Genomic DNA, 25,072 nt, shown 5'->3' with positions numbered 1-25,072 from the left:
TAGGATTGGTTGTTCTAGTTTTGAGGAGACTGCCAGTACGATTTTGATTGGGATTGCATTGAATGTATAGATTGCTTTGGGTAGTATTGACATTTTAACAGTATTTATTCTTTCAATCCGTGAGCATGGAATGTTTTTCCATTTCTTTGTGTCTGCTTCAATTTCCTTTGTAAGTTTTCTATAGTTTTCAGCATATGGATCTTTTACATCTTTGGTTAGGTTTATTCTTAGGTATTTTATGGTTCTGGGTACAATTGTAAATGGGATCCATTTCTTGATTTCTTTTTCTGTTGCTTCATTATTGGTGTATAGAAATGCAACCGATTTCTGTTCATTAATTTTGTACGCTGTGACTTTGCTGAATTCATGTATCAGTTCTAGCAGGCTTTTGGTGGAGTCTTTTGGGTTTCCGTTTAGAGTATCATGTTGTCTGCGAGAAGTGAAACTTTGGAGCTCTTTGCCAATTTTGATGCCTTTTATTTCATTTTGTTGTCTGATGGCTGAAGCAAGGACTTCTAGCACTATGTTAAACAACAGTGGTGAGAGTGGACATTCCTGTTGTGTTCCTGATCTCAGGGAGAAAGCTCTCAGTTTTTCCCCATTATGGATGATACTTGCTGTGGGCTTTTCATATATGGCTTTTATGATTAGCTATGTTCCTTCTATCCCAACTTTCTTGAGGGTTTTTGTTAAGAAACGATGCTGTATTTTGTCAAATGCTTTTTCTTCATCTATTGATAGGATCATATGGTTCTTTTCTTTTATTGTGATGTATCACATGTGAATATTGAACCAGCCCTACAGCACAGGAATGAATCCCACTTGATCATGGTGAGTAATTCTTTTTATATACTGTTGAATTCAATTTGCTAGTATCTTGTTGAGAATTTTTGCATCCATGTTCATTAGGGATATTGGCCTGTAATTCTCCTTTTTTGTGGGGTCTCTGTCTAGTTTGGGAACCAAGGTAATGCTGGCTTCATAGGATGAGTCTGGAAGCTTTCTTTCTGTTTCTATTTTCAGGAACAGCTTGAGAAGGATAGGTATTAACTCTGCTTTAAATGTCTGGTAGACTTCCCCTGGGAAGCCATCTGTCCTGGGACTCTTCTTTGTTGGGAGATTTTTGATAACTGATTCAATTTCTTCACTAGTTTTGGGTCTGTTCAAATTTTCTATTTCTTCCGTTTGAGTTTTGGAAGTCTGTGGGTGCTTAGGAATTTGTCCGTTTCTTCCAGGTTGTCCAGTTTGTTGGCATATAATTTTTCATAGTATTCTCTGATAACTGCTTGTATTTCTGAGGGATTGGTTGTGATAAATCCATTTTCATTTGTGATTTTATTTATTTAGATCTTCTGGCTAGGGGTTTATCAATTTTGTTTCTTTTTTAAAAAAAACAGCTCTTAGTTTCATTGATCTGTTCTACTGGTTTTTTTTGGGGGGGGGATTCTATATTGTTTATTTATGCTCTGATCTTTTTTATTTCTCTTCTTCTGCTGGGTTTGGGGTTTCATTGTTGTTCTGCTTCTAGTTCCTTTAGGTGTGCTGTTAGATTTTGTACTTGGGATTTTTCTTGTTTCTTGAGTTAGGCCTGGATTGCAATGTATTTATTTTCCTCTTAGGAATGCCTTTGCTGCATCCCAAAGGGTTTGGACTGTTGTGTTTTCATTTTCATTTTCATTTGTGTCCTTATATTTTTTAGTATCTTCTTTAATTGCCTGGTTCACCCATTCATTCTTTAGTAGGGTGAACTTTTAAGATTTACTCTTTTATCAACCTACAAATGTGTAATACAGTATTATTAATTATAGTCACCATGCTGTACATTATATCCCTAAGACTTTTTAATTGTATTGCTGGAAGTTTGTATACTTTGACCACCTTTTACCCATTTTCCCAAACCCCCTCACCCTTGCCCCTGGCAGCCATCAATCTACTCTCTTTCTATGAGTTCGGGGTTTTTTAGATTCTACATATAAGTGAGATCATACAATAACCTGTCCATCTGGTCTGACTTGTTTCACATAACATAATGCCTTCAAGGTTCATCCATATTGTCACAAATGGCAGGATATTCTTCTTTTCATGTGGCTGAATGACATTTAGTTGTATAGTAGACACCACATCTTTGTTCATTATTTGTTGACAAGTTGTTTCCTTGTTTTGGCTATTGTAAATAATGCTGTAGTGAACATGAGGATGCATGTATCTTCGTGTTTTTGTTTCACTCAAATAAATACACAGAAATGGAATTGCTGATTTACATGGTAATTAATTCTATTTTTAATTTTTTGAGGAACCTTCATACTGTTTTCTGTACTGGCTGCACCAATATACATTACTACCAACAATATATTCTTGCCAACTCGTGTTATTTTGTTTATGGTAATAGTCATTCTGACAGGTGTGAGGTGATACCTTGTTGTGGTTTTGACTCGCATTTCCCTGATGATTAGTAATATTGGGCACCTTTTCTGTGTACCTGTTGGCCAGCTATATATCTTCTTTGGAAAAATTTCTATTCAGATTCTCTTCCCATTTTTTAATCAGACTTTTTTTTTCTTTTGTCATTGAGTTAATGAGTTTTTTTATATATTTTGGATGTTAACTCCTTGGTAGTACATGATTTGCAAATATTTTCTACCATTGCATAGTTAGCTTTTTAATTTTACTAATTTCTTTTGCTGTAGAGAAATTTTTTAGTTGATGTAGTCCTGCTTGTTGATTTTTTTTCCTTTTGTTGGATTTGCTTTTGGTATCAAATCCAAAAAGTCGGTACCAAGACCAATATAGAGAGCTTACCACCTCTGCTTTCTTCTAGGAAATTGTCCACGTATTTCTTTTATTGAGGTCTTTATTTCTTTATATGGTATCAGGTTACTATCTGGTGTACTTTTTTTTAAGTTTATTTATCGTGAGAGAGGTAGAGTGAGTGTGAGCCAGGAGGGGCAGAGAGAGAGAGAGAGAATTCCAAGCAGGTTCTTCACTGTCAGTGCAGAGCCCAACACAAGGCTCTAACCCCCAAACCACGGGGTTTGACCTGAGCTGAAATCCAGAGTCAGACATTTGTTGTGGTTTTGACTCGCATCCAGGTGTCCCTGTCTAGTGTACTTTTATCTTTCAAGTCTCTCTTGAACCATTTCTTGTAGGGTAGGTCTAATGGTAACAAAATCCTTTGCCTTTTATTTCTTTGAAATGTCTTAATTTCTTCCTCACTTTTAAAGGGCAGTTTTGCCAGATACAGATATTCCTTGGAAATATTGTGGGTTCAGTACCAGACCACCACAATAAAGTGAGCATCACAATAAAACTAGTCAAGTGAACTTTTTGGTTGTCCAGTAAATACAAAAGTTAGGTTTATACTCCACTGTAGTCTGTTAAGTGTGCAATGTCGTTATGTCTGAAGAAAATGTTTTATACCTTAATTAAAAAGTACTTCTTTGCTAAAAATGTTCACCATCATCTGGGCTTTCAGTGAATCATATTCCCTGATCACAGATCACCATAACAAATGTAATAATACTGAAAAAGTTTGAGATATTGTGAGAATTTCCAAAATATGATTCAGAGACACAAAGTGAGCCAATACTCTTGGAAAAGATGGCACTAATAGACTTGCTCAACACAGGGTTGCCACAAACCTTCAGTAAAACTTGCAATATTTGGGAAGCACAGTAAAACAAAGCACAATAAGATGAGGTATACATAGGATTGTTGGTTCAGTTTTTTCTTTTAGCACCTGAACTGTATAGGCCCCCTGTCTTCTGGTGTCCAAAATTTCTAATGAGAAATCTCATATTTTATTGAGAAACCCTTGCATGTGGTGGTTTGCTTCTCTTTTGTTGCTTTCAAGGTTCATCTTTATGCTTGGGTTTTATAAATTTGATTATATCTTGGTGGGAGTCTCTTTGAGTTTGCTGAGTATCTTGTATTTTCATATTCATGTCTTTCATGAAATTTGTGGAGTTTTTAGTCATTATTTCTTCAGATATCCTGTCTGCCTCTTTCTCCTCGGGCTCTCATGACGTGTATGTTGGTCCTTTTGAGGGTGTCCCACAAATCCTTTATGCTTTGTTCCTTTTTTCAGTCTTTTTTCTTTCTGTACCTCAGCCTCAGTAATGTCCATTGTCTTATCTTCAGGTTCACTGATCATTCTGCCTGCTCAAATCTGCCTTTGAATCCCTCTAGTGAATTTTTCATTTCAGTTATTGTATCTTTGAGCTCCAGAATTCCTTTTTGGTTTCTTTTTTTTCTTTTCTTTTTTTTTAATGTTTATTCATTTATTTTTGAGAGAGAGAGATAGTGTGAGTAGAGGAGGGGCAGAGAGAGAGGAGACAGAGAATCCCAAGCAAGCTCTGTGCTGCCAGTGCAGAACCCAACGTGGAGCTTCGACTCACAAGGCTGTGAGATCATGATCTGAGCCAAACCAAGAAGTTGGATGCTTAACCAACTGAGCCACCCAGGCTGCCCCCCTTTTTTGTTTATTATTTTAGGATTTTCATTTCTCTCTCTTTTTTAAAATGTTTATTTTGAGGGAGCGTGTGCATCTATGCAGGTGGGAGAGGGGCAGAGAGAGGGAGAGAGAATTCTAGGCAGGCTCCATGCTGTCAGTGCAGAGCCCAACATGGGGCTGGATCTCACTGACTGAGGTCAAGAGTTGGACACTTCACCGACTGAGCCACCCAGGTGCCCTTGTTTATTTTTTTTAGTTTTATTATTTTGTAGGCTGTGTGTTGAAGATAAGCCTGAGGTGCAAACTTTCTGTCTTCTTATGTCTTTTCTGAGCCTTTCCTTGGGCACTGTATTCACTTTCCAGTTTTTCCCATACGTTCAGTTGATTTTGAATGTCTTAATCTTTAAGGTGTGGCTCTTGAAATGAGATAAGCCAAAAATAATGGGGAAGAAAAGAGTCGTGGCTCTTTAAATCTCCTGGAGCTCCCTTCAGCCAGAGGAGCAGGGCTTGTAATACTGGGAGCTGGTGCAACACTGGCTGTCTGTCTCTTTGCACCTCTTTTGTCAGAAGCAGCAATCAGCACAGCCACTCAGCGTTTGTGGACGGTCTTTTTTTTGCCTACTCTTACTTTTCTGAAGTGTGTGCAGTCTGCTTTAGGAACGTGTACACAGCTGCCTGCCTATTGTTGGAGTGGGGGATACATAGCTATTACTGTGCTGAGACCTGAAATTGCCCCAAACTGACCACAGTTAACTCCAAGCCTTCCCCTGGAAGTTGTAAGCCTTCAGCAGAATTCACAGTTTTAACAAAGTTTCATCAGATTCTGCCAATGCGGTTATTGTGTAGGTGGCTGCTTCCTACTCCACCAGCTTCCCAGAATCCTAGATCATTGGCTTTTGAAATCAGGTCTCTTGTAGATCCGTTTTATTTTTTTTTTTCAACGTTTTTTTTTTTTTTTTTTTTTTAATTTTTGGGACAGAGAGAGACAGAGCATGAACGGGGGAGGGTCAGAGAGAGAGGGAGACACAGAATCGGAAACAGGCTCCAGGCTCCGAGCCATCAGCCCAGAGCCTGACGCGGGGCTCGAACTCACGGACCGCGAGATCGTGACCTGGCTGAAGTCGGACGCTTAACCGACTGCGCCACCCAGGCGCCCCAATCCGTTTTTTTTTTTAAAGTTCATTTTGAGAGAGAGCTCGCAGATGTGTTTGTGTAGGGGAGGGGCAGAGAGAGAGAATCCCGGGCAGGGTCACACTGACAGTGCAGAGACCAGTGCAGCGCTTGATCCCACAAACCTTGAGATCATGACCTGAGCCAAGATCAAGAGTCAAATGCGTAACCCACTGCGCTACCCAGGCACCCCTCTTATAGGTTTGTTTTAAGACAAAGAAGTGTCTTGGGGTGCCTGGGTGGCTCAGTGGGTTAAGCATCTGACTCTTGGTTTCAGCTCAGGTCATGGTCTCATGGTCTGTGAGTTCAAGCCCCATGTCTGGCTTCACGCTGACAGTGCAGAGCCTGCTTTGGATTCTCTCTCTCCTCTCTCTGCCCCTCCCCTGCTCACTTGCGGTATCTCTCTTCTCAAAATAAATAAACTTTAAGTAAATAAAGAAGCTTCTTGTGGAACTCTAATTTTGACCAAGATAAATTACGCTCCTAAGACAAAGTAACAAGTAATATAGTGCAAAGCCAGTAAAAATGTATCATCCCAAATCACTGAAACTCATGTCGGTAATTGAAATAGACTAATGATATTTTGCTCAAAGTAAATCACTGCTATGAATGAGAATATGCAGGTTTTCTCTTTTAGGTGTATGGTAAAATATACATAGGATTTAACCATTTTAGCCTTTTTTAAGTATGTAGTTCAATTGGATTAAGTGCTTTTACGTTGTCATGCCGCCATCACCACTTTTTCCTCACCCCAAAGTGATACTCTGTACCCATTAAGCAATAACTTCCCATTCTCTCCTTTCTCAGCCACAGGTTCTTTTTTTGAATTCTGCATATCTAGTTTTCAATGTGATGATTTAGTTCTTTTATCAGTTTGCTCTGTTGGAAACACCATAAAGTTTTCATTCATAGTTTTCTGTGATATTTGGTATTTGCATAACAGGAATTTATCATTTATATATGAAGATTCCTTCTTGCTTTCATTAGCGTTCTCAGTTTTTTTATCACTTAATTATAGCCAATACAAAAGAGCTTGTGGTAGTCTCTCAGGTGATAGAGAGTATACTTAAATATTTTCAATTAACATTAAGACAAAAATTTAAAAGATATTTTCATCCTTTCTACAAGCATTAGATCTCCAGTGTAAAGAATACAGAGTTAGGTTATTTCCTATAGACCTGGCATAAGGTCATAAGAATGCAGGTTAATGTAGTAGAATCAGGAGTAGAAAAGGAGGGATAGCTATGTGATGGAGCAGAAAGTATGGCAGTAAATCCAGATGTGAAGGATTAACAGAGCCAAGGATAACTCCAAAGATAGAGAGCCTGAGATATCAAGAGACAGATTTTATCAGTAACAGAAGTAGGGAAATATGGTAGACAAACTAATTTAATACAAAAACATTTATTGGGTCAACAAGCTAAGTCTACTGTGCAAGAAGAAGAAATGTATGATTGGAGGTATGATTTAGGAATTACTGATGTAGAAGAGTTGAGATTGATCACTGAGTTTTTCTCTAGAATGAGAGAACGGTATTTAGATCAGCAAGAGCAGGAGTGGTAGGGCTTCTTCTGTAGTTGGAGGCAAGCAGCAGGAACAGTGGAGTGCCCAACATGTCAGATGAGAATCATGATAATCATGCTCCACCATCTAAGGAAGGATGTCTTACGATGGCAGAAGTCAGCAGTGTAGAACGTAGCAGAACACGAGGGCAGTAAAGGATGACAGAAAGTAAAATAACATTCAGTGTGATCATTAGCTGAAATTTTACTCTTTTTCAAGGAAAATAGAGTTTTGTGTTCTCAATGAAGAATGACTACAGTATTGTTTAAGGTGATTATGCTATTATTCCTTTGGAATTCCCCTCCCCCCCCCTTATTCTTAGATTTCCTGAGACTCTCTTTCTTACTATAAAATGCTCTGTGATACTTTACTTGTTTTTAAAAAAAATTTTTTTTTAATGTTTATTTACTTTTGAGAGAGACAGAGACAGAATGTGACGGGGTTAGGGGCAGAGAGAGAGGGAGACACAGAATCGGAGGCAGGTTCCAGGCTCTGAGCTGTCAGCACAGAGCCCAGCACGGGGCTTGAACTCATGAGCTGTGAGATCCTGACCTGAGTTGAAGTTGGCCACTCAACGGACTGAGCCACCCAGGTGCCCCTACTTTGCTTGTTTTAGAAGTTAAAGCTAGCCAGCCAACATTACTTTGTTACTTAATGACATTTACAAAAATAATTTGAGATGTCTTGGGATATCAGGTATTTACTTTGGAGTATTTTAAACATTCCATTATAAACAGACACTTTCATGTTGCAAAGTACTCTTGTTATAGTTTATTTTACAATTGTTTATAATAAGTAGAAATATGGTAGTATAATTTAATTAGCTTTGTTTTAATTTGAGATTAAAGATTACAGTGTTAGTAGCCATATTGATTTTGAGAAAAATCTTAGGTAGTTTTAGTGAGAAGAAAGTAAGAAAGACAAAATAGAAATGGTTTGAAGAAATTTGTGGTTATGAGATAAAGCACTTGTTAGTGGTTTCTTCAGTGGAGTAATTATTTGTTATATTTGCTTTTTAGAAAATCCCTTCAAGAAGTACATCAATCAGATTCTGGAGAATGGGCCGCTTCAAAAGATCTGAGAGGTCATCTTGGACATTTAGAATCAGAACTTCTTTTTCTAAGCACACTTACTGGCATCAATATAATAAATTACTCCATGAAAACGGAGGATCTAACAAGCACTGAGAATACAGAAAAGAGTAAGCATTTTAATTTGGAAGTGATGTTGAAGTTTACCTCATTACACGTAAGAGATTGGTTGTCATGTCATTGAATTAAGATCCTATGAGGTAACTATTTGACTATGTGGTGTGGTAAACTTGTTTTGTCAGGTGTCTTTTGAACATCACAGTGTGCATAATGCTCTTTTAAAGCTGCCTTAGGTAGGTGTTAAAGAAGACACAGGCTTTGTCATTAAGTATTTTAATAGTCAAGTAAGTGAAAGAACAATAGCATGATTAATTTGCAAATCTTCAGAGTTATTCACTGCTGGCATGAGAGCTGCCTCATCTAAAGTGCTCTACTCCTTGGCCTGTGGCCAAGGTAAATGTTTCAGGAGCTGGACCATTTTCCAGAGGAGGGTTTCTGGTCCAGGTGATTGAGTTCTATTGTCAAGGGTCTGTGATGCACTCACTTATAAAGGGATGTTAATTCAGCTGTGCATTGGATGTGGGGAACTTTGGGCAAGAGTATCATCCTTTAAAGGAAGAATCACTTTTGGAAATGCTTTCTGACTTTCCACTGAAATAAGCCTCATGACAAGGAAGACATTGAGTTGGTCCTCAGAGGGTCTTGGGTAGCACACCTCAGCAGAAGTCTGAAATACATAAGAAATGGGTGATAGAATCTAAGTACTTGAGGTATTTGAAAGGAAGAGATGGAAAACAAGAGGTTAGGCCAGGTATAAGTCTTGCTAGTGCAGAAATCTTAGTCTTCCCATTTTGCGTCTTCCTATGTTGACCTCGTTGTAGAGGTACTTGGTGCAGCCCATTCAGAAGGCTTTTGAATGGGCTTAATACAGTGCTTCCCCCATTGCTGGCTTAGGTTTTAATTTTCTTGGATCTGCCAGCTTAGTTCAACTGTTCTGTGTGATATCTAGCTCATCCATCTGATTTCCAGCTTCCAAAATTAGGTTACTCTCCTTTTTCTTCTTTATCACTGTGGAGTTGTGCTCTTCTAAAAATACCTTTGTTAGCAAGATTAGATGATGTTAAAGTGAAAATAGTGGTTATTTCTTGGGGGCGAGTAGCCTGGGGAAGGGCATAAGGGAACTTTATGGCATATTTTAACATTTCTGTATCTTGATCTCAGTGGAAGTTAGATGGGAAACTCATGTTAAAAAAATATTGAGTTGTATACTTAGCAAAATGCACTTTACACATTTAAGTATAAAGTTTTGTAAGGTAACACAACCAAATAGGTAGATTCCATGTACTCTTTTTAACTAGAGTCATATAATGTTGGGGGAAAACCCTATCAGTTATGATTCAAACTTGTGTAGAGTTATACTAGCATGTTTTATTTCTTACCATAATCTTTGGTATAATTGAGATGTAGAAAGTACAAGTTATCTTTAGTTCATCTTTGCAAAGGTAAATCAGTTTGATGCATATCTTTCTAGATTTTGCAATGTCATTGTTAACATACAACCTCACATGTATATCCACATGTTATAAATGTTCACAAAAATTAAGAGGTATTTGGAGGAAACTTATTTGCAAATAATTTTTTTTTTTTTTTTCTGATTTACAGGTATAAAGAAAGTTCTGCAGAGACACAGGTTATCAGGAAATTGCCACATGATTACATTTCAACTTGAATTTCAGATTCTGGAAATCCAGGTAAATGAAGGAGTATGTTGTGATAACAGAGATTCTGCTGCTGTGATTAAGCAATTCTCATACCACAGCCTTCAGCAATGGCTGAACTAAGGAGGAATTCATGAACCAGGGCCCTCTTGTAGTACATTTGTGCAAAGTGATACCATGTCAGAAAAATTTTTACAGTATAAACACCCTGACAGCTGCATATGAGAGGGTTGTTGCTGAGGGTATATGGGCTTTATTGGAAGGCAGATAGCAAGATCCTCCTCATCCCTCAGAGCAAGCCCCAAGGTCAGGGGAATAGTTCTGGATGCCTTCGTTAGTCGGCTGATATACCAGCCATCTATTACTTATTAGTTATCTGCTGTTGCTTAACAAATATCCCCCAAATTTAATGGCTTGAAACAACCAAAAACTGTTTACCTCACCCATTTTCTGTGGATTAGGGATTTGGGAGCAGCTGATTGGGGTGTCCTTGTTCAGGACCTCTCCTGAGGTTGTAATCATTTGGAACCACAGCCATCTGAAAGCTCAGGGCTGGAGAATTAGACTCCAAGGTGTTTTGTGGTTATGCCAGCAAGTTATATTGGACTGCCAAGACATGACACAAGAGGAAGATACTTTTGGCTAAGACTTTCACATAAAATCAGGAAGTAGACAGAATGATAGTGTGCAGCATATGGCCAGGGTTGGGCAGAACAAGGTTCAGATACCTTCAAAGTATGGGTCCAAGAAGAGTGGGATCCAGGCGTAATTTCAAGAATTGACCAGGCCTGGGCACAAACTTTGATAGCAGAAAACAGTTCAACTAGTTGGTTTTGTGAACTGGGCCTACGTGGAGTATGTGTAAAGGAGGTGAATGGGGAAGGGTGGACAGGCTGTCTTGGCTCAACTCATTGGTAAAGCAGGTGCAGCCCAGGTATCACAACCCAAGTCACATGGACAAGTTGCTGCTTATATTCATGGTTATCTACCAAGACTCCTGATCATTGTCCTCAAGCACAAAAACAGCCCAAGTTTTCCCCTTTCGTATAGAACAAGGACTGATGTCAGATAATCAGGACCCTACTTCCTTAAAGTGTCAGATAGTGACCTCCAACTACTCAGGAGTGCCTGCTCCAGTTGTCTGGGTGAGAGGTTTTGCTTCTCGAGAAGTCTTTGCAGTCCATATCCCTGGTTGCTGCCTCTGGTCCCACCAGGCGGAGAAAAGGCTGAAGCATGTCTGGGCCCCTCATCTGATGACAGAGCTCCCACCTCACTCCCACTTCAGAGTATTCCCCCTGCAACACTGCTGAGGTAACTAAGGACATTCACGGTATGTCATTGCCAGGGCTGGTTGAGCAGGATATGACACAGTCAGGGCATGGGTGATGAGTGGCCTTAGGGGAGGTAAACTTTTCCAGGTTGTCACCAGGCCTTAGGAACGTACAGGGTCACCAAGATGATATTTTTGTGTTGCATAACCTCAAAGATTATCTGCCAAAGACTAAAACAGAATGTGGATACAAATGGATTGGTCTCACTTGGGATGGAAAGGCTGTGCCAGGACCCCATGCTTCCTTCTCTTTTGGGTGCCCAGGAACACACCTGGGTGTTATCCCATTGCAAAAAGTTGTACAGTCATGCCAACTGAATTCTCTCTCTCTCTTTTTTTAAGTAAGTTTTTAAATTTATTTTTGAGAAAGAGAACATGAACACGAGTTGGACAGGGGCAGAGAGGGAGGGAGAGAATCCCAAGTAGGCTCCCCACTGTCAGCACAGAGCCCAGTTCAGGGCTCAATCTCATGAACTGTGAGATCATGACCTGAGCCAAAATCAAGAGTTGGGTGCTCAGCTGACTGAGCCATCCAGGGGCCCCTGAATTTTTTTCTCTTTGGAGCTAATGTGATCCTAAATTCAGAGTAGTGATATTCCACATACTCACTTGCATCCTGGCCTCCATTAATGGACCAGGCCTACAGTCCATGTCAGGTTGGTGGAGTCAAGCCCCAGGTCCATCTCTGTGTCTAAGAAATCTGTAATAGCAGCGTATACACTGCCCAGGAGTATCCTAGTAGCTTTGGGGTCATTCAGGCTATTTCTGTTATTGTTTATATGGAGAGTAGCAAGATTGTTGGCAAAATTAGTCTCATCCTGGGAGCTTTTCCCTAAGTCCAACTGAAAAGAGAAGTTTCCTCCTTAGAATTCGAGGTGAACCAGCTGCTGAGTGGAGCTGTACATTCCAGAATGGCTTGTCCACAAAGACTGTTTGGCCTGTTCATTAATGGGGCTGTGGCTTAAGAGATAAAATAGACTGCAGTTTTTTAAATTTCTTTTTGTTTTAGTTGCATTTTTTGGTCCCTTAAGCCTCTGAAGGAAATACCGATGGTAGTTTGATCCCATTATGAGTCAGATCAAGGATGACATCACAGTTTGGAGATATTTTTTTAGACCATGATGTGCTTCTGAAGAATGGCTGCTGCCTGACCAGAGGCATTCTCAGCATGAACCAGCACTGGGTAACTCCCTTAGTTGTTTGGCTTGCTGGTCCTGGGTGGCTGTATGAGGCAGTATAGACAAGATTGGAGCCATGTGGGCCCTGCTGCAGTGGCCATGTTCCTGCCTTCTACTAGGCTGTGGTGGCACCAGCCCATACATAATGTCAATAATGGCATTGAGCTTTGTCATTATTAACGTAATATGTCTTAGTATTAAGCTCAGCAGTACTTTTAGCTTCATATTATGATCATCCCATAGTACCAAAGCATGATTGAAAATTTTGTGAGCATTTACTAATGACTTAAATGTGTACTGTTAGCTCACATGCTGAGTAAATTGGAATTAGTTGAGCTACATATGACAGAAAACTTAATAAAGGTGGATCAAAGTACTACAAGTACTAGAAGTTTCTCTGTTGCTTAAACAAAATTGTAAGGTAAGCTTTCAAGAGCCACATGGTGGCCTTATGAGTATGAGGCTCTGCCATTAGCCTTGTGGCTTCCAAATCATGGTATGGTGATGATTTGAGCACTTCAGGTGTTGGGATGGGGAATGGGCAAACAAGGGCTTACCTTTTCTGTTGAAAGATACTTTCTAGAAGTAACGTACATCATTATTACCTACATTCTGTTGGCCAGTAACCTACTGCAGGAGAGCCTGGAAATTCAGTCTTTGTTATGCATGGCTGTGAGACCAGTGAAATATTGGTGTTAGAAAGAAGTACAGGTTTTGGGAACTACCAGTAGTTTCTGTCCCATATGCTTTAGGGGATGCAGGGAGGAAACATCTAAGGAGAGGACAGTTGACATTTGGTAGACAAAGATACACAGGAACTGCTGAATCTCTAAAGAGATACAAGTTGTCATTGTTTACATTTCAGAATAGTAGGGATTTTTTTTTAAGTTTATTTTGAGAGAGAGAGCATGCGTGTGTGCAGGTGGGGGAGGGGAAGAGAAAGAAGGAGAGAGAAAGAGAATCCCAAGCAGGCTCCGCACTGTCAGCGCAGAGCCCAATGTGGGGCTCGAGCTCACGAACCGTGAGGTCATGACCTGAGCTGAAGTTGGATGCTTAACTGGCTGAGCCACCCAGGCGCTCCAAAATAGCAGGAATTTTTGAACTGCTCAATTTTACTTAATTTGCTGCAGACTCTCCCTGGTTATGTTACCAACACTTGGTTTCTCTCTGTGCCTTACCAATTTTATGATTTTTCTTGAGGACCAGACTACCAAGTAAGATGTTGCAAGTCTCAAACAACTCCCGAAAAAGGAAGATTTTAGGAATGAGTCGTATGTAGGAGAAGTAGGGAACAACAGACTATATTTCTTTGTTAAAATTCTAATGTAATGAGCTGATGAGAATTTTTAGAAAAACTTTTTATTACTTAATGGTAAATCCTCATATATTCTAGGCCTACTTGTGTAAATATGCCTTTAGAGTAGTAGACCTGCTCTCATAGGAGATGTACATGTAAATTCTGATTGATGGTGCCACATTGCCTTCTAAAAGGGTTTTACCATTTTATGTGTTCAGATTTTTATAGTTGAGACTTGTAGGGAAGAAAATGGTGAAGACACAGCAGTCTTCTGAATTCTTAAACATTTTTTAAACAAAATTTCCACTAGAGGGAGATATTTAACCATCAGAAAATTTAAAAGTAACCTAAATAATAAAACTACTGTACTTAGTATTGTTATAATAAAATCATAGTAATAGAAGCTAAGAACCATAAGTGACCTTATAAGGTCACTATGATTATTAAGCTCAATGCCCTTATTTTATAGGGAAATACCTCAAGGGAGTTTGAATGATTACCCATGTTGGCACAGCTGTTATTGTCAGCAGTGATTGGAATATGCAGTTCCATTCTCCAGAGTTTCTGTCTGGTGTCATAAGAACATCAGAATTAACATGTGTCCATATTCATATTCCATAAAGCATAATAAATCAGATGGGTGTCAGTTTGTAGGAAAAATGGCTAAGTAGGTTTTTGTGACTACTTTTCCTGAAACCCTATGTAATGAACAAAATGATTCCATAGTAGGGAAATTAAAAATTTATTTTTCATGTTTATTTTTGAGAGAGAGACAGAGCCAGAGCATGAGTGGGGGAGGGGCAGAGAAAGAGGGAGACACATAATCCAAAGCAGGCTCAAGGCTTTGAGCTGTCAGCACAGAGTCCGATGCGGGCCCAAATTCACAAACTGCGAGATCATGACCTGAGTTGAAGTCGGACGCCCAACCAACTGAGCCACCCAGGTGCCCCTAAAGTAGACTGTTACGAATACAAGTTATATGTAAGTGTCATGGTAACTACAAACCAAAACTTACAGTAGATACACAGAAGATAATGGGAAAGAGATCTAAGTGTACCATTAAAGAAAGTCAATAAGCCACAAAAAAAGAGTAGCAGAAGAAGAACAGAGGAAATATGAAACAGCCAGAAAATAACAAATGACAATAAGCACATACAAAATTAATACTTTAAATGTAAAGTAACTAAATCCTCTAATCAAAACCATAGAGTGGCTGAATGGATTTAAAAAAAAAAAAAAAAACCAAGACCCATCTATACATTGCCTACAAGAGACTCACTTCAAACATAGGGACAAACACACACTGAAAGTGGAGGGATGGATGGGAAAAGATACTCCATGTAAATGGAAACCAAAAGAAAGCTGGGGTAGCTATACTTCGGTTAGACAAAATAGACTTAAAAAATTTTTTTTAAATATTTATTTTTGAGAGAGAAAGAATGTGAGGGGGGGAGGGGCAGACAGAGAGAGAGAGAGGAGACACAGAATCTGAGGTAGGTCTCAAACTCACAGACCATGAGATCATGACCTGAGCTGAAGTGCTTAACCAACTGAGCCACCCAGACACCCCTAGACAAAATAGACTTTTAAACAAAGACTATCATTAGAGACAAAGCAGAGCATTATGTAACAACAAAGGGGTTGGTTGATACAACGTGAGAATATAACATTTATAAATATCTGTGCACCCAAAAATAGGAGCACCTAAATATATAACAAATACTAAAAGACCTAATGGGAGAAATGGACAGCAGTACAGTAGTGGTAGTAGACCTTAATACCCCACATCAATGGATAGGTCATCCAGGCAGAAAATCAATAAGGAAACATGGGCTTTAAATGACAGGTTAGACCAGATGCACTTAACATATACATACAGAGCATTCCATTCACAAACAAGAAAATACAGTCTTCTCAAGTGCACATGTACCATTCTCCAGGATAGATCATGTGTTTGGCCACAAGACAGGTCTTGACAGTTTAAGAAGATTAATATCAAGCATCTTTTCTGACGACAGTTGCAAGAAGAAAACTGGAAAATGCACAAACATGTGGAGATTAAATAACATGCTACTAAAATATTGACAGGTTAATGAAGAAATTAAATGAGAAATAATGAAATACCTCATGACAAAGGAAAATAAAAATATAACATACTGAAGTTCTGGGATGCAGCAAGAGCAGTTCTAAAAGGGAAGTTCATAGCTATAAATTTATACCTCAAGAAACAAGAAAAATTTCAAAAAACCTGTCTTAACACCTCAGTGAACTAGAAAACAAAAACAATAGAGCCCAAAGTCGGAAAGAAATAACAAAGCTCAGAGCAGAAATAAGTGAAATAGAATCTGAAAAGGCAGTAGAAAAGACCAGTGAAACCAAGAGCTGTTTTCTTTGAAAGATAAACAATTATAGGCAAACCTTTAGCTAGACCCACCAAGAAAAAAGAGAGGGAACTCAAAATCAGAAGTGAAAGAGACATTACAGTTGATATCACAAAACTAGGAAAGATAATAAGAATACAATTGTATGCTAACATATTGGACAACCTAAAAGACATGAATCAATTCCTAGAGACTTATACAGCCTTCCAAGACTGACCCAAGAAGAAATCTGAAGAGACTGGTTACTAGTAAGATTAAATCAGTAATTGAAAACCTTCCAGCAAACAAAAATCTAGGACCAAATAGCTTCACTAGAGAATTCTACCCAACATTCAAAGAAGACTTAATACCAATCCTTCTCTAATACAAAAATATAGAAGAAGAAAGAAGACCCATATATTCACTTTAGAGGCCTGTGTTACCCTGATACCAAAACCAGACGAGGACACCACAAGAAAAGAAAATTACATGCCAATATTGCCAATGAACATAGATGCAAAAACCCTCAACAAAATATTAACAAACTAAATTCAACAATACGGTAAGAGGATTATACACCTTGATCAAGTGGGATTAAATCCAGGAGTGCAGGAGTGGTTTAACATTTGCAGCAATTACTGTGATATATCACATTAACAAAATGAAGGATAAAAATCATATGATCATCTCAATAGATGCAGGAAAAGTATATGAGAAAATTCAGCATCCTTTTTTTTTTTTTTTAATGTTTATTTTTTTGACAGAGAGAGACAGAGCATGAGTGGGGGAGGGTTAGAGAGAGAGGGAGTCACAGATTTCGAAGCAGCTCCAGGCTCTGAGCTGTCAGCACAGAGCCTGACGCGGGGCTCAAAGTCACGACCTGTGAGATCATGACCTGAACTGAAGTCAGATGCCCAACCAACTAAGCCACCCAGGCGCCCCTCAACACATCCCTTTTTTTATATTAATGCCCAAGAAATAGGTATAGAGGGAGCATACTTCAACCTAATAAAGGCAATTTATGACCATCCCACATTATACTCAGTGGTGAAGAGGTGAAAGAATTTCCTCTAAGATGAGGAACAGGGTTTTTACCCTTGCCACTTTTATTTAGCGTAGTATTGGAAGTCCTACCCAGAGCAATTAGGGAAAAAGAAGAAATAAAAGGCATTCACATTGGAAAGGAAGAAGTAAAACTATCACTATTTGCAGATGACATGATATTCTATATAGAAAACCCTAAACAGGGGTGCCTGGCTGCCTCAGTCAGAGGAATGTGCAACTCTTGATCTCAGGGACATGAGTTCAAGACCCATGTGGAGATTATTGCAAGCAAGCAAGAGAGAATGAACTTAAAAATAAATCTAGATAACCCTAAAGAATCCACCAAGAAGTTATTAGAACTCATAAATGAATTCAGTAAAGCTGCAAGATACAAAATCAATATACAAAAATCTGTTCTTTTTCTGTACACTAATAATACACTATAAGAGAAATTATTTAATTACCTCAAAAAGATTGAAATACCTACAGGAGGTCAAAAACCTGGTCATTGTAAACAATAAGACATTGACCAGAGAAATTGAAGGCACAAATACATGGATAGATATTCTGTGCTCATGGATTAGAAGAGTTAATATTTTTTAAATGTCCACAGTACTGAAAGGAATCTATAGATTCAACTACAATCCCTATCAAAAGTCCTATGGCAGGTTTCACAGAAATAGAAAATAGAATTCTAAAATGTGTATGGAACCGCCGAAGATCCCTAATAGACAGTTGACTCTTACGAAAGGAAGAAACCTGGAGGCATCATGATTCCTGACTTCAAGTTGTATTACAAAAGCTATAGTAATTAAAACAATATGGTGTTGGCATATAAAGATTAATGGAACTGAATTGAGAACCTGGAATTAAACCCACACATATGTGGTAAATTAATTTATGATAGTCAAGAATATACAATGGGGAAAGGACTGTCTGTTCACTAAATGGTGTTCAGAAATGTGGAGAGCCACATGTAAAAGAATGAAACTGAACCTCTGTCTTACACCATACACAAAAAATTAACCCAAAATGGACTAAATGCTTGAATGTAAGACCAGAAACCATAAGTATCCTAGAAGAAAACATAGGCAGTAAACTCCTTGACATGTCCCAGTGTTGATTTTTTTGTTTGATACCAAAAAGCAAAAACAACAAAAGCAAAAATCAAGAAGTGTGACTACATAAAACTAAAATATTTCCCTATAGCAAAGGAAACCATTAGCAGAATGAAAAGTTAACCCTTGGAATAGGAGAAGATATTTCCAAATCCTATATCTGATGGGGTTCATCTCCAGTATGTATAAAGACCTGCTATAACTCAATTGCAAAATAACCAAACAATTTGGTTTAAAAATGGGCAGAGGATCTGAATGGACATTTTTTCAAAAAGACATACAGATTGCCAAACAGGTATATGAAAAAAATCAGAGAATAGAAATCAAAACCACAATGAAATATCACCTAACCCCTGTTAGGATGGCTATTATAAAAAAGACAAGAAATAAGTATTGGCCAGGATGTGGAGGAAGGGGAACTCTTGTGTATTATTGACTATTGGTAGAAATGTAAATTTGTACAGTCATTATAGAAAAGAGTATGGAATTCCTTCAAAAATTAAAAACAGAATTACCACATGATCCAGCAATTCTACTTCTGGGTATTTATCTGAAGGAAACAAAAACACTGAAAAAGACATCTGGGGTGCCTGGGTGGCTCAGTCTGTTAAGCATCAACTCTTGATATAAATCTTGATATAAATAAATAAGGAGGGGCCTGTAAATCATAGGCTTTATAGTGAGGTAAGGTTTATTTGCCTTTCCTAATGGGTGAAAGGCCAAAATCCAACACACACCCACACATATTCAAGCAAAAGACAAGATGTGCCTCTGAGGTTTTTTAAAAAATTTAAAACTGGTCAAATGAGATAATAATTCACATTTCAAATAATTCATCCATTTAAAATATACAGTAAATTTTAGTATATTCAGAGTTGTACAACCATCACCACATCATTTTAGAACATTTTTATCACCTCAAAAGGAAACCCCTTTTTATCATCCCTCAGTCCCTCTTCTTCTGCCCAGACCTATACAACAGCTAATCTGTTTTCTATCTTTATGGGTTTGTGTATTTTGGACAGTTTGTTGAAATGGAATCATGTAATATGTGATCTTTTTGACTGGCTCCTTTCACTCAAGATAGTATTTTCAAGGTTTGTGCATATAGCAGGTATCATTAGTTCATTTCCTTTTTTTGATTGAATATATTCCATTGTATGAATATATCAAATTTAGTTACTCATTTATTAGGTGATGGGCATTTGGGCTATTTTCACCTTTTTACTACTGTTAACGTTACTGTAAACATTCGTGTGTAAGCTTATAAGTAGGCATATGTTTTCATTTTTCTTAGGTGTATGTCTAACAATAGAATTGTTGGGTCAAATGGAATGACCAGGTGATGACTAATGATGCTGGCCATTATTTCATGTGCTTTCTGCCCATTTGTATGTCTTTGAAGAAATATCTGTTGAGATCCCTTGCTCCTAACAATTCCCACTGTATCCTCAGGCAGCTAAAAAACTAAACAGAGATTATAAGCCATCAATATCCATTTCTCCAGCAGCTCAAAATACAGAGACACATCAGATAGTGCCTAGATAAATGGGGAAGTGTCAAGAAGTAACCACTCACTGTTTTCTTAGGAAATATTAGAAATTGTTAGATCTACTCCTGTGAACACATAGTAGTCCCAGAATAGAGCACAAATATGGTGCCATGTTTTGTTATCTTCATTTAGGACATATACAAATGTACTGTCATGAGGTGAATTAATAAGAAAATGGGGATAAGTTCACTTTGAAAGAATTAGTCCAGGAAATAAATACAAGAACACACTATATAAAACCTGCTCTGGGGCGCCTGGGTGGCGCAGTCGGTTAAGCGTCCGACTTCAGCCAGGTCACGATCTCGCGGTCTGTGAGTTCGAGCCCCGCGTCAGGCTCTGGGCTGACGGCTCGGAGCCTGGAGCCTGTTTCCGATTCTGTGTCTCCCTCTCTCTCTGCCCCTCCCCCGTTCATGCTCTGTCTCTCTCTGTCCCAAAAATAAATAAACGTTGAAAAAAAAAAAAAAACCTGCTCTATCAAATGAAGCATTTATAGAAAATTGAGTAAGAGGAAAGAGAACTGAGAGAAAGAAAGAAAAAAGAAAGCAATTATAGTGCTGAGAACTATATTTGAAGTAACCAGGAGGTGAATATGGAGGGCACTCTTGAGGAAAATCACCTGTAAGAGCAAGTGAAAAGAACAATCTGGAAGACCACAAATGGTCAATATATGCTTTTTGCAAAAACAAGTGAAAGACAAATAATAGGCAACTATATAATAGAGCAAAATTTACTAGAGTAAAGGAGAAAAGCCGAGTTTACAGATCAAAATATGTTTTTGTAATAGGTAGCCATAAGTCTTTGTCTTCATTTCTTACTGTTTTAGGATAGATTCTTGAAGTCATACTGCTGGTATAGAGAATACGTGTATTGAAAAAAATTTTTTTTGAACATTTATTCATTTTTGAGAGACAGTGTGTGAGTGGGGGAGGGTCAGAGAGAGGGAGACACAGAATCTGAAGCAGGCTCCAGGTCCTGAGCTGTTAGCACAGAGCCCGATGCAGGGCTCGAACTCACAGACCATGAGATCATGACCTGAGCTGAAGTTAGTCACCCAACTGACTGAGCCACCCAGGTGCCCCGAGAATATGTGTATTTTAAAGTATGTATTGTCAAAATGATTTCATAGGTAAAAGTGTTACCTCATTGGTTTAATTTACATTTGTCTTTTTACTAGTGAGAGTGAATACTTTTTTCCATGTTAATTGTCTAATACATCTCAGTTTTTAATTCATGTCTTTCACATTTTTCTTTTCAGTTTTCATTTCTCCTTGTCATGTTTATGGTAAAAATTTTTTGTCGGGTCATTCTTTCACTTTTAGTTATAAAGTAATTTTTTAATATAAATATTTTGAGTTTCTGGCATGCCTGGGTGGCTTGGTTGAGCGTCTGAGTTCGCCTCTTTGAGTTTGGCTCAGGTCATGATCTCACAGTCATGTGATCGAGCCCCCTGTGGAGCCCACTTAGGATTCTCTCCCTCTCTCTCTCTCTGCCTCTCCCCCATCCATGTGCTCGCTTTCTCTCTCTCTCTCTCTCTCTCTCTCTCAGAAATAAAGTTTAAAAAATATCAAGTGTTTTGTGTGATTATATTTGCTTTTTTTTCCTGTTGTGGCTTTTTAAAATTACCTTTTCCTATTGCTTGGTGGTATTTCATTTTGTATTTTTTAAAATAATTTTTGTCTCTTTATTTTATTTAAATGTTTACTGTGATCTGATGTATAAACTTTTTTTAAATTTTAGAATAAGGAGAGTTTATCTTCTGTTATTACTGACCTCAACATAATAATGGAGCCCACCGAATATTCAGAATTAAGTGAATTTGTGTCTAGGTAAGATATTACAAATTTTTATTTTTTTAGGGGTTGTTTTCACTCTACAGTTTTAAGTTTACTCCCCCCCCCTTTTTTTTTTAACTATGTGCTAGGCTTTAAAATGTGAGGAAGAACAGATACAATCTTTGATACTCATGGAGGTTATAGCCTATTGGTGAACTCATAAGTTAATTATGGAAATAAATCTAAAATTGTGGTTGTGCTCAGTGCTACAGAGGAGAGTTGCATAATGCCTGTTGAAGCATACATCAGGAATTTGACTTTTAAGAAGAACATGGACTCATTTCCTGAAAATTGAGCTGACATCTGAATAATGTGTAGGTGTAACCTAACAAAGAGGTCCTAGACAGAGTAGTTGTACATAGGCACTATGCAAAGAGGAAGCATGCCGTCTGTGAGCAACTGACAAGAGCAGGGTGTGAGCCGGAGAGTGTGTTCTGAGATGAGGCTGTCAAGTACGTAAGGTCCACACTGCATGGAGTTTGGTACGAGGAGTTTAATCATCGTCCGGAGACCAGCATAAAGCTACTAAAGCAGAGCCTGGAGAGTGTGTGACATCCTAGAAAGAACTATTGTGGATGCCACAGGGAGAAGGGATTGACGGCGGATAGTAGTAGGTACAGCTTGGTCAGTGATTAGCCTATGAAAATGCCGAAGACATTTGTACGTTGGACTAGCATAATGGTAGCTGAGGTAGAGTGCTGGATGGGTTTGGATTTGGGGAATATTTAGGAAGCACAATTATTGGCCGAATGGGAGGGATCAGGAGTCCTTGATGGTGATTGCATTTGTTGAGATAGAGAAAGTTGAAAGAGAAACATGGTAGGTGAGGTTGTGACTTCAGGTTGGACATGTTGAGTATCTGTGAAGCACAGCAGTAAAAATAGGAAGTAGGCAGCTCAGCAGAGTTGGAGGCAGGAGATGGAGCCCCAGAGTTTTCTGCCAGTGGGTAGAAGTTAAAGCCTTGAACTTCAGGAGATTGGAGGAGGGACTAGAAGTGGACCTTGTGGTGGAGAGAGGGTCCTAGACAGAGATTGGACGGGGAACAACTGTGTGGGAGGGAGACCAGGAATGTATTGTTGACCACTGACAACTGGGGTGGCCGCTCTTCTCCGACATCATTGAAGATGTTCTTTAGTCTCTTCTGGATCACGTGGGTCCTGACAAGAAGTCTGCTGTAAGGGTTAATTTGGGGGCTGGGGCTGCCTTCAAACCTTTCTCTTAATTTTGTTTTTCCCCAGTTTGACAGTATTATTTCTAAGGTGTGTTAGTGTGAAAATTCCCATCCACATCTTTTCAAATCTTCTGTTTTCTGTGCTTCTCTTGCAGTGCTAACTGCACATATATTAAGCCATTTGGTATATCACCTCAGGGATTGGGTGCTTCTATGTCTTTTACTCTTTGTTGTTTCTTTGCATTTTAGTTTGGGTAATTTCTGTTATCCTATCTTCAAGTTCACAGATTCTTTCCTCAGCTGAAGTCCCACCTACCAGTGAGCCCTTTGAAGGAATTCTTCACTTCTAATGTCATGTTTTTTTACCTCTGGCATTTTCAATTTGACCCTTAATTTTTCTGTCTACTGAAAGTCCCCATTTGTTAATGCATTTGTACAACTTTTTCCATTAGATCTTTTAATTTATTAATTATGGCTATTTTTCTCTTTAGTGTTTTACTTTGGAAGTTTTCATATATATGTAAAAATAATAGAATAATTAACCTGCAGCTACACATTAGGCATCAACAATTATTGATATTTTGCTAATCTTATTTCATCTGTTACACATATTTTTAAAGTTTTAATTTTGAAATAATTCACAGAAAATTGTAAAAAACAAAACAAAACCAGTATCCAAGGAGATTCTACATACCCTTCATTCAGCTTCTGACAATGATAACATGTTACAGAGTATACTCTTCACATCCAGAAAATTGACATTAGTAAAATTCACAGAGCTTTTTCAGATTTTATCGGTTTTACAATCACTTGTTTGTTCTATGCAATTTTATCACCTCTGTAGCTTCATGAAACCACTACCTTCAAGATTCAAGACTCTTTCATATATATATCTTTGTACTAGCTCTTTTTTCCCTCATTTTTTTTATTGTGATAAAATACATATACCATAAAACTTACCTTCTTAATCCTTTTTAAGGGTTCAGTTATAGTATTAAATACATACATGACGTATTTAACTTAGGTGCACCGCCATCTATCTTTTTTTTTTTTTTAATTTTTTTTTTTTTTTGATGTTTACTTAGGGAGAGAGAGACAGAGTGCAAGTGGGGGAGGGACAGAGAGAGGAAGACATAGAATCCAAAGCAGGCTCCAGGCTCCAAGCTGTCAGTACAGAGTCCACTCAGAGCCCAGCACGGGACTCGAACTCACAAACTGCGAGATCGTGACCTGAGCCGAAATCAAGAGTCGGAAGCTCAACCTACCTACCCCCAGGTGCCCCACCACCATCTATGTCATGACACTTTTCATGTTTTAAAACTGAAACTCTTTGTGCATTAAACAGTAGCTTCCCATCTTCCCCTCCATTCGTATTTCTGTCTCTGTGACTTTTTTTTTTTAATTTTTTTTTATTGTTTTTTATTTATTTTTGAGACAGAGAGAGACACAGCATGAACGGGGGAGGGGCAGAGAGAGAGGGAGACACAGAATCGGAAGCAGGCTCCAGGCTCTGAGCCATCAGCCCAGAGCCCGACGCGGGGCTCGAACTCACGGACCGTGAGATCGTGACCTGAGCCGAAGTCGGACGCTTAACCGACTGAGCCACCCAGGCGCCTGTCTCTGTGACTTTTAATCATGGTTATTTTAATGTCCCTGTCTCATAGTGCCAACATCTGTATCATCTTGGAGCCTGATTCTGCTACTTCTGGGGTCTTTTTTCATAAATTTTTGTATGTCATCTTTTTTTTTTTTTTTTTAATGATACGTTGTGGAAAAACAGAGACTGAAGCAAATAGTATTTATGCTCAGAAATGGGTACGTTTATCATGCTACTAGTGTGGCGTCAATTCAAAGTGGTCAGCAGTTGAGCTGGTTTGGGAGTTTTACTGTTTGCGTCATCAGTAGGCTTCAAATCACCACCTCACCATAGGTTTCAGATTCTTCCATCTGTGAACTCAAATTCAAGGTCTGTTTTTCCTTATGCTTAGAATGTGGTTTTGGGAGCTGGAGGGTTCTTCTCTGTGTTCCAGATCCACTCAGCTTTCTGCCTTTCTAAGGGGAACCTTTCTCCATGTGCTTGACGCTCCCCAGTAGTAGTTGTTGATGCTTATTACTTGGTGCCAGGCTTGTGGTGGGCACAACGGGAGTTCTCTGTTTTCAGGGTCCATCCTCAGTATTGGGCAGTCCTCTGTACCTGC

The 25,072-nt window shown here is 38.6% G+C and overlaps 1 protein-coding gene across 6 annotated transcripts in view; it reads left to right on the top strand.

Moving 5' to 3' along the window:
- Positions 1 to 25,072, top strand: part of CENPP (centromere protein P) — a 232,621-nt gene that overhangs the window by 10,781 nt on the left and 196,768 nt on the right. For 5 of the 6 annotated variants that reach the window (XM_058695983.1, XM_058695988.1, XM_058695985.1 and 2 more), the window contains exons 2-4: positions 8,203 to 8,384; positions 9,937 to 10,025; positions 21,609 to 21,697. In XM_058695983.1, the coding sequence (XP_058551966.1) occupies positions 8,203 to 8,384; positions 9,937 to 10,025; positions 21,609 to 21,697 (360 nt within the window). The remainder of the gene's footprint in view (positions 1 to 8,202; positions 8,385 to 9,936; positions 10,026 to 21,608; positions 21,698 to 25,072) is intronic. The other variant, XM_058695989.1, reaches the window with a different exon arrangement.

This window comes from Neofelis nebulosa, chromosome 12 (assembly GCF_028018385.1).
Source record: "Neofelis nebulosa isolate mNeoNeb1 chromosome 12, mNeoNeb1.pri, whole genome shotgun sequence".
Lineage (NCBI taxonomy): Eukaryota > Metazoa > Chordata > Mammalia > Carnivora > Felidae > Neofelis > Neofelis nebulosa.
Note: the sequence above shows the minus strand (reverse complement) of the source record. Positions and strands in the feature narration are given on the sequence as shown.